The 16938-nt window shown below is 37.6% G+C and overlaps 1 protein-coding gene across 1 annotated transcript; it reads right to left on the bottom strand.

Annotated features, from left to right (window-relative positions):
• Positions 1-910: 910 nt before the first annotated feature.
• On the bottom strand, positions 911-8181 carry CENPW (centromere protein W). The gene is made up of 3 exons (XM_017827519.1): positions 8000-8181; positions 3077-3190; positions 911-1406 (listed from the first exon to the last, which is right to left on the bottom strand). The coding sequence occupies exons 1-3, from the start codon at positions 8087-8089 to the stop codon at positions 1380-1382; spliced, it is 231 nt and encodes a 76-aa protein (XP_017683008.1). The 5' UTR covers positions 8090-8181; the 3' UTR covers positions 911-1379.
• Positions 8182-16938: the final 8757 nt, after the last annotated feature.

Raw genomic sequence — 16938 nt, 5'->3', positions numbered from 1 at the left:
TGAGATTATTAAATCCTCTACATGTGTAGGTTCTGAGCCTTCTTTGTGGATTCCAAGGGAGTAAGAGAAGAAAAGGCAGAATAATCTCGTCAACCCTTAAAAGAAGCTCACTGAACTAAGCTCTCTGAGTTAAGTGGAAGAGTAATCCTTCATTTCTGCATACTGGAAAAGAATGACTTTTCAAAGGCTGCACAGGATTTTAAAAAGCACGTGGACATGACATGAAATTAAAAGTACTGGCATTGCTACAGTTTTCTTAGACTACTAAAATATTTCTAAAATGCAATTCTTTTTTGCTGAGTTTCTAGAATATATTCAGTAAGATGTTAAACAAAATTAGACTACTACATAACACTTTTAAAGATCCTTTATTTTAAGAATAGTTCATTGTGCATATGAAGGATCAGCTACCACATATTCCACAAAACTGTATTATCAGCTCAAACTGTGAGATTCAACTATAATTTTATTAAAACATCCCTTAAGCAAAGTGTTCAGTAAATGGTTACAAGTATCATATCAGGAATAGAATATGATCTTAATTTAAGAAAACATATTTATATAATGTACATTTCCAGACCTATGACAAGTTAGGATGACACTCAAAAGGGGGGAGGAAATAGCTGGGCATTCATGACAATTTATCTTTGTTGTTTTTACAAGATCTAACTTAAAAAACAACAGCTGTGCCAGATCTTTTCTTCTCCATAATCTGTGCATCTGTCCACACCAACTGAATTACAGACCACCAAGTTGTCTCATACACCACAGCAAACAATAGGCCACCTTAACAGTTCAGAGCATGATTTAAAATACCAAATATGTATTCTTTCCCCAGAACACAGAAGTTTTAACCTACTTTTCAAAGTAATTTTAAAAATATTAAGACATTAATTAATAAGTTGAAGGCAAGTTATTTAATACACTTGCTTCTACAGTGATTATTTTGAAAGCCAAGATTTTATTTAACTAGTAAATCTGCTTTGAACTGCACAATCTATAACAGATTTTGTGAAATCTGCATTTTTTTTTATTACTGTTCTCCTTTAGAAGTTTCACACTTTTAATAATAGATGCCACATTGTACCTGAAGAGTATGTACAGTACAGGCATTCCTCCATCATTATGAAAGAAATAAAGTACATAAAAAGTCTTAAATGACAAGTGACATTCACTTTAAAATTATGTGTGAAGTGTATGAAAACAGACATTGTAAGATTTTTTTTATTTTTTTTTAAAGAAAGAGCAAGATACTCAGAGTCAGGAGATAGACGTCAATAAAACTGCATACTTCCACAAGTGCTAAAGCTGGCTCACAGTGTCTCAAGTTAGTAAGACAAGATGGAAAAACATGCTTTAAAATTCCAGTGGTCTGTTTTCTAGCCTCTGCTTTTCTTTAAAATAACCTGCAAAAAGAAAAAAAAGTATATTTATCACCGCTTTTATCACTACAATTCAGGTCCAAAATGCTAGGCTACTCAGACCAAAGGTTCACCTAGCCAATTTGTTTCCAAGACTTGAGTCACCAAGGTGAAAATTCTAGTGAAAACGTTAGAAATAAAGCAAAAGCATACTGAAAGATTTTATATCAGAGATTTTTTTTTAAGCAAGAACATTCATAAGCAAAAATTCTGTAAAATAAAAGACTTATTTTAAAAATTAATGCTGAGAAATGGTAATAGTGCTCTCAAGCCCTCAGTAGATTCCTTGAAGTTCTTACCCTGTTAGGCCTAGACAAAAAGAAAAATTAAGCCATCATACAGCTACTATGCTCAATTTGTGTTTGCAATGCCTTATTTCTTTCTATATCAAGAGCACACAGACCTTTGGAAGGACATTTTTTGGTTTGGAGTTTAAATTGAAAAATGAACTTCAAAGCCCAAGTGGGACTGTTTAAGTGTTAACATTATTAAAATACAGGCAGTTTTTCCTTTCTTTTCATCTTAAAAAAATAAATGGAACACAAAAATGTTCAAATAATGTTAAGATTGCAGTTAAAAAGAAATTACAAATGCATAAGATTCCAACTGTAACATTCATTTGGCTACCCTACATATCCTGTATATATTTTTGTTACTATAGTAATAGAAAGTATCAAACTAAACCTTTCACCAGAGGAAAAAAAAATACTGAAAACAAACAGAAGCCACAGGACCAAAATATCAGATAACATCAAGTTTTGTTCTTACAATTTGCCCAGCAGGAGCAAGTGGTTAAATAGTTAACAAATTAAAGAGACCAAGTTCCTTCATGACACCAAGGTAAATAGACTTGAAAGAGATACACAAGACATATCCTAGCGAGTGAAATGCACTACAGAGTACAAAGGGATTTCAGTCATACCTTGACACTAATTCTTTCTAGTTAGAGAAAGCTGCTTAACACCTTCCTTTTTCCCTTCTTTTGCACGTATACAAAACTCACCATCCTTCACAGATATTCATACAGCAATTTTTGTTATGCTAAATTACCCATATAGCAATCCACAGTTTAATCCTCCCTTCGTTCTTCCCTTGCCAAACACAACATCGCACGAAGTATCTGCTTGTTCAAGTAGTATCCACACAGTGCTGCAAGTATCCACTACAAATTTATTCCAGACTAAGCAGGTAAGAACTGAAGGTGCAAAAAAATATGCAAACCCCTCTGAACTATTTCTCACTTGTTCCATAAAGCTTCACTTATATAACTGAAGTTAAGACAGCATGCTTCCTTGATGTAGTATCATCTGAAAAAAGGATCCTTAACTTCGGAGAGGCTTTCAACCCATGAATGCTTGCTGGTAGACCACTTTGTAGAGTTACCCATACATAGAAACTATGAGTTTAAACGTGGAAGAATAATAATAATAATAATAATAACAAAAAAAACAGGTTATACTTAATAGGGCAAGGAAAGATAATTTGCTGTCTGGGTAACAGTGAATTATGCCAGTGATGGACTAAAGAATATTAAGTTTCTATGCATTTTGAATTATAAATAAAATATCAACTTTAACATAGCAAATATTTGTATATGCTGTCATAATACATTTTACATTATGCAAAAAAGAAAAGTTTTAAAAGTCCTTTAATACCTTTGCGGCAGATATGGTGTGCTCGGGTTTAATTATTTTACTTTTGTTCTCAAAAGCATTTGTCCTGGCTTCTTCTGCTAGCCGATGGAGAAACAGTAAGAAGTTCAAATGCACCTTTAAAATAGGGAAGAAAAAAACAAAAAAACCAAGAATGATTGAAACTTGATTAAGCATAGTTTGGTTTTTTAGAGGTTCATCGTTTGGGACAAAGGATTTGCATATTAGACTGTTTCCAAATTTCTGAAAGGTGTTCTCAGAAAAGCAATATATCACTCAGTTCAAGCCTTAGTAAATTTCCAAGACATCCTTTACTGCAAGACTCTTACAGTTTAAGTTTAGCATACTCAAACTGTAAAAATGCTTTAGAAATGATCAAACAACAACTGATCTAATAGGAATCAAGTCTGATTTTTATTAGCAATTTTTAATAGTAAAATGTAGACATAAATATCAGAGAATCAGGAGCCTTTTTGCTTACTAGTAAATATAGTCAGCTTTCACTGACTACAACAGCCAGACTTTTATGAACAACAAATTCATCCCTGCTCTATCGCCAAATGGACCACAGATGAGATCAAGGACTTCTGCCTCTTTCCAGTAAAAAGAGACATTGACATTAATTTCTCCAGAACAAGAAATTCTCCCGTGTCGGAAGGTTCCATCCTTTTTTTCCCAGCTCATCACTTACTTAGCCTTTTTATATGAGAAGAACTGGTAGGGCAGAATTCCATTCAATACAGAATTCTGTTCTGCTAATACAGAAGCTGCAAAAAATTTCAGCAGGCAAGGAAGGAACTGCTCCAACTTGGACTAAAACAACCAGTCAATAGCACCTCTGTGTAATCAGGGACCTATAATACAAACCTCTAACATTATACAAATATTATGTGAACTATTTTAATAGTCCCACCTGAAAAATTGATAATTGCACCTTCTGCAAATTTAACTTTCAAACAGTATTACCTTTGCTATGTAAAGTGTACAAAAATACTTTCACAATAAAGAGCTCAGAAAAATATTATTAAAATATATGAAAATTTTATTTACATGAATTAGGCAATGTATTTACTCTGCTGCACCTGACTGTAAAGCCTAGAAAAATATAACATGGATATAACATGGAAAGTTACAGATAAAGTGGGTTTGCAACAAAAAAGAATTTGCAGCAATAAGAATCTGCTAGAGGACAGGCTCTTGTCATATGAACAGCATTCACAGGACAAGCTATTTGGGATTTTTTTAGATCCTGAACTAAATGAAGCCAGTATGCAATAGATAAATTTACGTAATATTTGATATAATTTGGAAGCATCAAATACACAAAAAGCAGATGTTCTTGCAGATTTATTTTGCAAAATATCAAAGCTGTTTTTTAACTAGTAACTCACATAGACATTATCTCTGACAGAGTGGCACTAAAATAATGTTCAACATTAGAACTCTCACTATTAAACTTATCAATGTGACGGTTAGATTTCTGGAAATAACCTGGGGGAGAAGAGGGAAGTGGAACAAAAGCTTCCATACTTGCAAGTCCTTTTGCTGAGATATCTAAAGGCAAAAGTGTTAATTCTAAAATTAACTGCCTTTCTAAACTGCATCTTGTCAGAATCGCTCTACTTTTATTTTCCTATTTTCAAAGTAAATTGCTGCATATGGAGAAGCTTCCTCTGAACTCGAATAGATTTAAACAATAGTCACAACATATTCCACAACAGAGCACGCAGGTTAATAAATATTCCAGGTTATTCAAAGCAATTGAGAAAAGCTAATGAAAGGCAGAATGACTAAGTACCATGAATAGGACAGTTACTGACAAGTATCTAAGTGATACCATATTTGTTCAAAGACATTGCTTTATTACATATGAAATTATTGTCCCTGTGCATAAAAATTAAAAACTGTTTTGAATTAACTACTCGTGCAAATCACCTTACAAAACAGAATGCTTACTTCCCAGAAAAGAAAGGTTGCAAAGTTTTAATAACTTTGTAAAAAACTCTCAACGCTGTTTGCACAGCAACTTCCACACACCTGCTCAACAGAACTAATGAATAGCAGGGAAAGGCTCTGTAATTTTATTTTGCTGCCTTAACTTCAAAACAATTCTTTAGAATAATATTTTGCCTTAAACGTACACTTATTAATCATTCTGTGGTGATAACAAAGAAAAAAGAGGCCATTCAGTGCAATACTTTAAGCTTTTCCTGCAATGAAAATACACACATGCCCTTCTAGCATAAAACAAGCAGCTGAGATCCTGCTTTTCTCCTATAATTTCAAGCTAGAACAAAGTTTGTATATTTTCTTCTCGGACTATTGGAGGAATATCTGAACTTCAGTACTAAAATCTTTACCTCTTATTTTCAAAAAGAGCCTTGAAAAAACCTGAAACACTCTTCATATTTCTTCACCCAATTATCATACCCCTTCAAAAGAAAAACAAAACCAAACAGCTTCCTGAGAAAGGTTGATGAAATTTGATACCTATATTGTGCAAAGAGAAAGATGTTAACACTTAGGAAACAGATTCTGACAAAGCTTCACATTTTGAAAGGAGACTTGATCAAAAAAATCTGAAAAGTGAAGAAGAAACCCCATTCAAGTATTTAACAAAATTATCTGAATTCTTACATCTTTCAAACTTGTTAGTTACGATCACATACAAAGATATTGGTTTAGTCGACTAAAAATAATCACTGAAGGTCCAGCAAAAAAAACAATCTGATTAGCTCCTAAGCAAGGTGGGCAGACCATCTCACTGAACTGGACAAGTACTGCAGTAGATTCAAACATAAAGCATGGATCATTCAGGAAGATAAACTAGAAACTGAACTAGCCAACTCTCATTATTCGCTGGAGAAGACACGAGCTGTCTGCTCAAAATGTACATGGTTCCATCTTGTTAAGACAGTTACTATATAAATGTCTGAAGTACGCAATCTAATCACTGTTACAGTGTTTGCAGAGAATAAGAGACACTAGAAAACATATTCTCAAAACTTGTTACTTGTCTAACTACTAAGTACAGAATAAACTCCTCCATACTTTTTTTTTAAGGCAAAATTCCAGCTGCATTGATTATTTGTCCATAGAAATAAAGAGCTAAAGAGCTGTTAGCCATGTGCCTAGCTGAAGAACATTATGGACAACAACCACACCTGGACATTCCTATTTAAAGGTAGAAAATAAAAAAGCCAAGCCTTGTAACATTAAAGGCCATTTAATTTGACAACACCAGAGGAGAGAATCTAAGTTTCCATTACAGTATTAAAATTTATTCTGATATTCCTCCTTTGTGTGGGAATGAACATTTGATTAGCCATATTTTAAGCTAGATCTGATTGTTGTTGTTCATAAGTTTCAGTCAATTCAATTCACTGATTGTCTTTGCAGCACACAGAACACTAGTGACAGGACCACAAAGAAATGGGAACCAAAGGCCAAGATTTGGAGGGACGTCCCACTTACCTCTTTTCAGACAGCTACACTAATTTGAAGCCAAATTTTCATTACCCTGGAAACACAGATCAATTGTCACCAATGACTACAAAAAATGTATTAGTGATTGTGTAAGTTTGATTAATTGATTACTTCGTTCCACTGAATAAGCTTTCATTGGGTCTTAGTATGAGTAGCAAGGGGCCAGATCCTTAGTCCATGAAAAACTCCAGAGATAACAAAAACAGCAGGAAGAAATCATGTTTTTGTTAGCTCAATTAGAGAAATATTTACTGTTTACATTCAAGTCTAAATACTCTCATGCAATTACTATACTAATTCATATTAATCTCATATTATTTATTTTAATTTTGTATGTTTACATTTAGCTTCATATATCCAGATACCAACCTTCAAGACGCTGCAAGACACAACTTTCATACACGTATGAAACATGGACTTACAATTCAAGTCAGGGACCATATTAGTACAGAGTATGCATTAACACTTTAATGATCTGAGAATCACATGCATTTGTAAACAAGAAGGCAACACAGTCAAGCAAGTCAAGCCTATTAAGTCACTTCAAAGAATATCCTTTTTATGCACAATTTTTTTTTCAGTATAGCAGCTACCACAAACTCTCTTGTGGTCAGGTATCCTTGCTGTAGTCAAATAACTCCTTGGTGAGACAAACCCTACCTGTGTCACAAATCCCTCAGTGCAGATCAGAAGCGATGTAGCTGTGTTGGCCTCAGTTTTTGGAAAGTTGTTTGATATGGCTCTACACCTTTTTGGCAGGCATTTTTAAACCATGAACGGGATCCCCACACCTTATTAGATTAGCAACAAGACTTGTCATTCCTTAGTTTTGGACAGAGATTACTTAGATGGCTTTCAAAAAATATATGATCATTCAAGATGCCTGAACAGCTTAGCAACTCATTGATCACAATTGACCACTTGCACACCCAAATTGATCTACATTAACAACAAACATCTGCGTGTTATAGCCACGTAAGCCAAATTCATATTTCTCGGTCCGTCTACACCAAACTCTTTGAAAAGCAGTGTGTACGTGAAGTGACACAATAATTACGCATCAGCCCGTCCCTGAATCCCCAAACTCGCTGTCAAAGCCCTACAATACAGCACCCACCAGCAAAGAAGAGAGCAGCAATCTCTACTTATCCGTACGTTACTAGGCAAACCAACAGTCCATCTCCCCACAAACTTTGCCTCCCCTCTGCTCGTAGGTCACTGCAGAAACACCATCAGTAGGAACTTGGCATCCCGTCAACTCTCAAGTGCTCCAGTGCGCACCACCCAAAACATCTAGAGCGTAAATGCCCCCACTTAGGGATGGCTGCCCCAGGCAACCAGCAGAGCCGCAGCACCGCCACGGCCAAGAGCAGAACCGCCCCCGGGCTCCCCGGGGCAGCTCCAGCCTCGCCCCTCCCCCGCCCCTCTTTCTCTCCTCACCAGCAGGTCGGCGTTCGCCGCCAGGCGTAACTGCGGCTTGTATTTCTTTATTATTTTCCGCAAAGTGCTGCGGGGCACCGTGCGCCTCATCTTCCTCTGCTCTTCTTCTTTTTCCTGCTCCTGCTCCTCCTCCTCCCGCCGCCCTCGCTCTCTCCGCCGTTCGAATCCGCCGCCCTCGCGCAGGCGCGCGCGCCCGCCGTGACGCCACTTCCCAACGGCCGCGCGAGGCGCCGGCACCGCCCCCGGCGCCCCGCCCCGCCCCGCCCGAGGGAGGCGGTGGCGCCCCCGCCCTTCCCTGGGAAGCGGACGGGAGTTTCCGGCCGCTTATCCCGAGCGGCTTGGGAGCTGCGGGGAGAGCGGGGAGCTGGTGGAGTGATTTCTCACCTGTCTCAGCGGGCACTGCTAGCGCGCGGCCACCTCCCGGGTGCGGCGGCTGCCGGCTCGGGAGGCGCGGCCCCGCCGCCGCGGTGGCGTACGGGGGGGTGAGGGGCACTCCACGAGGAGGTGCCCGAGGGACAGGCGGGTCCCTGCTGGACACCGCCACAGTCGTTCTCGCAAGCACGTGTGTCAAAGCGCTTCCCTTGTGAGCGAACCGAAATTTGACTTTAGTTCCCAAACCTCCACCCGGGCCCTTTTAATCGAAAGGGCAGAGAGGGGCCGCAGCAGTTCCCGACTGGCTTTTCCGAGCCCTCGGACGTGACCGCCGCCACATGCAGAGGTTTCCTGAAACGGAGGGAACGTGGCACCGGCCAGAGGCACCGGCACGGCGCTGCCTAAACAAGCTTCAGGCCAAGACCTGTGGATTTTAACTTGGCAGTCGTCGCCCAAGTGTGATGTTTGCCACAGAAGCCAAGGGAGTTGTAACAATGCGCTTGTTCTTTCCTTCACTGTGCGACCCTGCCGGGAAATGTGACAGGACTGTAGGACTGGGAGCCTACAAGCTCCATAATCTTGCACTGAAATGAGCCTAGAGTGATAGTTATGTTCCACACATAAATCTGGACAAAATACTGCATTAGTACACGTGTGGCATTGACTTAATTGTACACAAAACCACACACTGGTTCTAAAGTCGGCCACCACTTAAATGTGTCATCCTTCCTCCAGCATCTGTCCCTACACTTCTGTTTTAGCTGACGGATGCTGCTGACTGAAATACAGGTTTCCCCGCAGAGGGGCCCCTGTAGCTTGGCATTCTCAGTGTATTTGGACTGTGTGTACTTAGTTGGAGAAGGGGTCAGGATTTCATACTGAGGTATGGGGTTTTTCAGCGTATTTATTAGTTTTTCGTTTTCTTTGGCCTATGGGATGCTTGCAGATTTAAATGTTGATAGGATATATATGAAGTCTTAATATATTCAAAAGTATCAGCACCCAGATATGAATCAGTTTTATTAAAGTATGTTCTTAAGTCTGTATGATTTGGTATTTTAGTTAATTTTACAATATGCACAAAATGTAGTCCAGATAGAAGTATATCTGACAGTGAGAGAGAATTTAAGATTTGCCAGTTCTTCATACTCTGTCAGATCTTTGAAAATTATGCTTTGTTCTTTCAGCTTTGACTGTCGCTTTCCATTAATCGTCAGTAGCGATTTAGATCTTAAAATCGGGGTCTTAGCATTTTTTCTGTGAGGGAATAAGCACACTAACTCATATGGCTTTTTTTTACAGTTTAATAATAATCACAGTTAATGGTTCAGCAGCACTGCTAGAAGTAAACATTTGGGGCTTTTCAGCTAACTAAACGGCTCTGACTCAGGAACTACATAGGGTCAAATACTATAATGCTCATAATATACACATAGAAACTTGCGTCGGAATCAACAATTATTCAGCATGTCAGCAGATTCAAATCTACAGCTGGGGTAAATCAGTAGTTCCACTGGACCTTACTTGAGCTGAGAATTGGGCCTTAGAATCTCACACTGTTGGTGGGAAACTGATGTTGGAAAATGCTATGGGCAAGTATTTTACAAACTGTAAGAACTGCAAAAGGGCGTCTACTATAGGTCTAAAACTATTGAAATACATCACACAAATTTGAAACTGTGCAGTCACCTGCAGGGAATGACAGATACTGGAGACTCAAGACTAGTAACCTTTAGTCATGTGCTTGCTGTACAGACAAAGACTGAATAATAAAATCTACTATTAAGTGTAATACTGTGGATTCTGATAGTTTTATATTTCTAGTGGACTAGGGGTTTTTCGTTGTTGTTGTTAACCACAGAAAATAGTAAAGTCCTGACTCAATTCTACTTATATACCAGATTTTCTTTTTTCTTATATTTTGAAAAATTTATGGCAGTAGTTACTTCAAGCAATTGATAACAGAGGTCAAATGTAAAAATAATAAATTACAGGGTCTGATCTACTGAACAAACATGAACTTTGGTATTTCAGATTTGTCCTTGAATTGTATTTTAGGCTATTTTTCAATAAATATTTCTATAAATATGATTTGTAATAGCTTAATTTTAATACAGGAATATTGTAGAAAAAGAAAAAATTATCCTGCTGTACATCATGCATTGTAGTAAACAAAAATTATTTTATAAGTTAACTAAATAACTAAACAAAAAAATCACAACTGTTTCAATGACTTGATCTGTATTAGCACAAAGATTAATGATTATATTACAGTGTATCGTAGAAAACTGCAATCTCTCTTTATATTTCTGATTTTGAACATGACAGTTTTCCTTTTCTGTCTCTCTGATAGAATCCATAATGTTCTGTTTTAATGCTACTATGAAATATCATTTAAACAGCTAAAAGAATAATGCAAAATGTGCTTTAAATTAATTCTTTGAAAGGTGAAATCACTAATTTTTTCATGCTCATGCAGCTTTATAAGAAAGGCCGTTCTGTGCCTTACAGGCTGCCTGTTCAAAAGCTGCAGGAGTTTTTCACCATTTTCTACAAGCAGTTACCTTGTTTCCAAATAGTGTTTCAAGAATTTAATATTTTTCTACTTTTTAACAATTGCAGTTTTTAAGCACACATTAGTTCATGTTTCATGGCTTCAGCTGCAGCACAACATCTTCCCAGTTTTCCAGCAATACTGAACTGTGTTTTAGAATTAAAGGCATCAGCTGGTACCAGTGATTAGAGCTAGAAAAATTCAGCAATTAAAATGCTACCATCCAGGTCTGACTTCTTCAAGAAAACAATCTTTTAAGGTTTGTTTAGTTTTCTTTTTAAGATAGGCAAGTTCAGTGGCATTATTTTGCCACTCTTGCTTCCAGATTATGTGGGTTCCTTGAAAACACTTCTGTACATTTCAGTGGCTAAAAAGAGGCCAAGCCTGGGGCCATCACTGCTGAACCACAAACCAGTAAACATTTTGTTCTCCATTTCTGTAAGGAAAGAGATGAATTTAAAGACTAATTTTATCTACTCCTCTAGTACACTATAAGTCGAATCAAGGGTAATATTTGGAAATGAAATTGAAAAGCAGTGTTTCCATTTTGCCCTGAATTTTTTGTAAGCACATCCTGCCTTGTTAAATTTGCTCTCTCAGCCTGTACTTGTAGCTATTAGCTTAATTATTTTGGTTCTGGATTTTGACATTATCTTTTCAGACTCTTCATCAGCTCTTCATCAAATCATAAGACAATCTTCCCCAAAAAAATACTGAAGAATTCCATTTTAAGTGTGTGATATCTTGAATTTAATAAACACATTTTATAGATTCTTGCTAAGCCAGAGGTCCCTCAGTTTCTTCTTTAATCAGGTAGAGACTGTTAAATATTTTCTGATGCTAATCCAGTTTCAGTGGTTGATGAAAGACTTTGAAAGTTATCCTGGATAGGTCAAAGCCTAAAATCTTTTGAAGTTTTCTTTAGTGATGAAAAGATATCTCTAAAACAGAACATAACAATTCAGCAAATGTAAACTCTTCTATAATGTAGTTGATAGGCTTGATCATAATGTTTGTGGTACACAGACTGACTCTCCTGTTACATCTGTATATTATTTCTATTGGATAATTCAGGTGTGGTTGAATTCTTTTGTAGAGAAACAGGGAAAGAGATAATACAAAGGAGCAAACTGTATGTTTTCCTCTCCTCTGTGAAACTTAAGCAAACCTCTTCCTTGAAAAAGAATGTGGAAATGGCAATTTTAACAAGAAACTATTGTCCTATGGCTGTTACTATTAATGTAATGGCAATAATTTAATTGCAGTAGTAAATACTAGAAGCTCAGAAATGTGTTTAGCATTTTATCTTCATTAAGAAGTAGAGAAGTCTCTAAAATTAAATATTTTAATTACCTGTTGTTTTTTTTTTAATTTAGTCCTATTTTTATCTGTTTTCAGGCCCAGTGTTTAACAGTAAAAAAACAGAAGGGCAAAACATCATAAATTACATTTGAAATTCGGACTATTTGCTGATTTTAGGGCTTACAATTTAAGCTTCAGTTTCATTTTTCAGCACATTCTGTGTATCAGCTCTCTGTATATCAGTCTCTGAAGAACCTGTCTAAAGTCAGTTGACTTTCACAGGCCAGACACTGCCTGTTGTGATTGCTTTGATTGCATTCATAAAATGAATGTCATTCATATTTCTTCATTGGTTTCCTTCAGCTCTGAAACATGAAATGGTATGCTACAGAATGGCCTTCTTAGCTATACAAGTTTCCACCAGTTTTCGCTGCAGAGGAAAGTGGGTGATCACAGTTTGAGACATCCACATCTGAAGCAAAAAATTAATTTCTTGCTGGTGTTTCTGATTGCCAGTAATCCTTAGCTCTCCTAAAGCAGACGAGGAACTGCTCATAATGGCACTGTAAATGAAAAATGCCCACTTCTTTTCTGGTACAGCCTGAATACTCTGTGAATGTACTAAAAAAAGGGGCATACATGCATATTTGTTAACATTGAAGCCTATTAGACTACTGATCACATGATCAGACCAAGAAAAGATAAATACAGTTAATTATATTTTTTAAATTAATAAATAGTTAGTAGGTGATAACCAGTGGGGTGCCTGCCTGCCAGCTGTTTTGTCTCAGTGCCCCTGATGATGGATTTCACCAAAGTAAATGCAAAGAAAACCAACAAAGTAACAGACAGGTTAGGTTTCAGATTAGGTGAATTGATTACTGATTACTTAAATCACACTTCTTGTGACATAAGCCAAGCCATAACATTACTGCATGTGTGAACATGATAGAAAAAAGAATGGCCACTGAAGTGAACCACAAATTTAAAGACTGGCTTCCGAGTGCATGGAATACATCTATACTACAGTAAGAGTTGCAATTAGTGCACAAAGTTGGCATGTATTCTGCAGTCAAAAAGACAGGAGGGGAAAATTAAGTAATTTTTATTTGTTTATTTTACTATTGTAACCAATGAGGAAGTTAAAAAAGAACATTTCAGATAGAATACAAATAATTCAAAATAGGCTGTAATCAGAATGTATTTTTCAATGAAGATTTTAAAAAGTTATTTATTGACAGCCAAAAGGAATATAGTCACCTAAGAATAAAGTAATATAATTTATGCCAAGCAGTCTACCACAATTGATTCCCCAGTGAATTCCCCACCTTCTTTAGTTAGCAGACATAAAATCATTTGTCTTCAAAACCGTGTTAAGAAATTAATGATCTAGTACAAACTATCAAGAGTTCAACTATATTTTTTGTGGAAAAAAAGGTAATTGAAAATATTGGGTTTGTATTAGTAAAGAAAAAGCACTCTGGGGAATGACAGCATTACTCTTTAGTTTCCATCATTTGCATTTAATTTGAGTGCTTGCATTTCATTTGAGTGCACTGAAATCCTGATGAATTTGACTCTACGTTATGCTTTCTGCAAATTTACAGACATCTTTTTTTAAAAAAAAAATAATAAGCAAAATATAAACCCCTCAAAAACTATTCCAGATTTTATTGAGAATCAGTAGTTTTCTGAAGGTACCTAAATGAAAAGGATAATTTTTTTAAGTTGCTGCTGCTGTAGCATAGAGGAAGGAAAAGTACTTTTTCAGAGAATATGGTGAAGTACCGCAATTACTAAATCCTTTTCCTTTTGGCTAGTTAACTGCAAATTTTCTTCTCAGGAATGTAGTTTCAGGTTTGGGTTTTCTTTAAGTATCTTGCTATATGTACAATGTGTAGAAAAAAGCTGCAAACATTAATTATCCATTAAGCTAAAAATTCTTTCAATAGATTAGAATAATTTTGCCTTCTGGGGACGATAACATTTGCAGTTTCAAATGCAATTAAATGGAAGTGTTAGTTTACAGAGTGAAAGATAGCGTATATACTTCTTTGAATGTAAAACAATACCAATGAATACTGCTTAAATAAATGTAACTTTGACCACAGCTTTGTAAATAAACAACTGCTGATACAATCATTTTCTTTTCCTACAGACCAAACACACTGTCTTCGAACAGTGCTTGACACAAAGGAAAATAGCGAGGGTGTAATGCATCAGGTTAATAAAACTAAAACATAGCAGCTGTAGCTGTAGCCTTGTACAGAGGCAAGATGCTGCTCTCTGCTGTAAGAAACTGCATCGGAGCCTTAACACAGGAATAACCATATTGACTGTGGAGACGGGAAGCCATGTCGAGGTCTCTTCATCTACCCCAAACTGGTATGTAAGTCTGTTGTTAAGAAGTAAGTAAATGTACGTGGGAGCACCACAGGTACTAGAACTGGTTTAGTAAATGGAGGTGCAGTGCTGATTTTCTAGACATAAAGACTACCTACCTGAGCTTACATAGAGTAGCTTAACGACCACAAAGCTAAGAAAAATATCTATTTTAAGCTGAAAGTCACATCTCTTGCATCAGCACAAATACAATTACAGCAAAGGTAACACCATAAAAACACAGAGTGAATCATAATACAAATGCAGGATTTTTTTGGAGGAACATATAATGTGAACTGACACTTTGAAAATAGAAGGCAGCTCTAAGGTCTCTCACCTTTATCCCAGGTATTACAAATAGGCAGACTACTTAGCCTGAATATTGGCAAAGGTTAAATTTTGTTTTTCAGTGTACAGTGATGTTCTTCTTAGTAAGTAAGGTTGCTGTGATGTTTTTTAAGTACCTTCATCTGGGTTTGAGCTATGGCTCCTTAGTATCACCAGTGATGCACCAGTTTCCAGCTGTACTGTGGAACAGTTCCCTTGGAGCAGGTCAATAGCTTCAAACTGCTGCTCGTTGCCATCCTGACTGATGACACTTGCCCTGTACAAACCAACTACTCAATGCTGCCATAAAACAATACAGAGAGAAACATAAAATTGCTGTTCATAGGCACCTCTTTGCCAAAAAAGGTAGCAGGTGTGTGCTTTTTCAGATTTTTTTTTTGAATGGCAATACATGGATGTTGAATGCTGCCCTGCCTTCTAAAGTGAATAAAAATATACTTATGCTTGACATCAGGATAATTTTTTCCAGGATGTTTTTCAGACTGGTCTAGAGATATTTTCTGCTTCAAAAGATGTGTTTAGAGTTCTCTAGCATTCTTACCACTTTTATCTGATGATGTAGTGATATCACTACGCCTACTCCATTTCGCAAAGTGTCCTGGAAGAGAGCCAGGACACAAGAAAGAGAGAAAAATCCAAGCATGTAAAGAATATGGAAAACTGGGCCTAGATGCAGTTTTTATGGGGGAATTTTTAGAGTTAAAGTCATACAGTGGAAGGCTCATGCTCATTGGTGTGCTTAGCTGTTCTGCAGTGCTACGAGTAAGCAAAACAGCTGTAAAGCTGGCTTAATTCTCCAATTTAGCTACGTTTATGACATCTTTATAATGCCAGTGCAGAACGAAGCAGCTGGAGACAAGGAGTAACTCTGATCCTAACAAGCCCTTTTTAGGCTTTATTTGGTATTCTTTAGTCAGATAAAAGTTTGCCAGTTTGTCTGAGATTAAATTTAGAGTCCTCTTAGCGGCCTCTGAAGATTAAACAAAATTATACTATAGAACGCTCTAGTGGGTTGACCCTGGCTGCATGGCAGGTACCCACCAAAGCCACTCTATCACTCCCCTGCACAAGTGGACAGGGGAGAGAAAATATACCAAAGGGTTCATAAGTTAAGATATGGATTGGGAGAGAACGCTCACCATATATCGTCATGGGCAAAACAGACCCAACTTGGGGATATTAATTGAACTTATTACTAACAAAATCAGAGCAGGATAATGAGAAATAAAATAAATCTTAAAAGCACCTTCCCCCAAGCCCCCACTTCCCTGAGCTCTACCTCCTCCCCTCCAGCAGCGCAGAGAGACAGGGAATGGCGGTAACAGTCAGTTCATTACACATTTTTCCTGCTGCTGCTCAGAGAGAGAAGTTGTTCCCTTGCTCTAGCATGGGATCTCTCCCCCAGGAGACAGTTGTCCACAAACTTTTCCAAAAGAAGTTCATCCCACAGGCAACAGTTCTCCACAAACTGCTCCAACATGGGTCACTTTTCCATGGGGTGCAGTCCTTCTGGCACAGCCTGCTCCAGCATGGGGCTCCCCACAGATCACAAGTTCTACCAGGAAACGTACTCTAGCATGGGCTCCTCTCTCTGCAGGTCCCCACCAGGACCCTACTCCAGCACAGATTTCCCACAGGTTCACAGCCATCTTTCAGGCATCCATCTGCTTCAGCATGGGTGTCCTTCAGGGGCTGCAGGTGGATTTCTGCACTCCTGTGGTCCTCCATGGGCTGCAGGAGCGCAGCTGCTTCACCATGGTCTTCACCATAGGCTTCAGGGGAACCTCAGCTCCAGTGCCTGGAGCACCTCCTGCCCCTCCTTCTCCACTGACCTTGATATCTGCAGAGTTGTTCCTCTCACGTATTCTCACTCCGCTCCTTCTCTGGCCACAATTACTTCTGTGCAATAACTTTTTTTCCTTCTTAAATATGTTATTACAGAGGCACTACTATTATTCCTGATTGGCTTGGCCTTGGCTCA

This window comes from Lepidothrix coronata, unplaced genomic scaffold (genome assembly GCF_001604755.1).
Source record: "Lepidothrix coronata isolate B3197 unplaced genomic scaffold, Lepidothrix_coronata-1.0 Scaffold5, whole genome shotgun sequence".
NCBI lineage: Eukaryota > Metazoa > Chordata > Aves > Passeriformes > Pipridae > Lepidothrix > Lepidothrix coronata.
The sequence above is the reverse complement of the archived record's forward strand: the minus strand, read 5'-3'. Positions and strand labels throughout refer to the sequence as shown.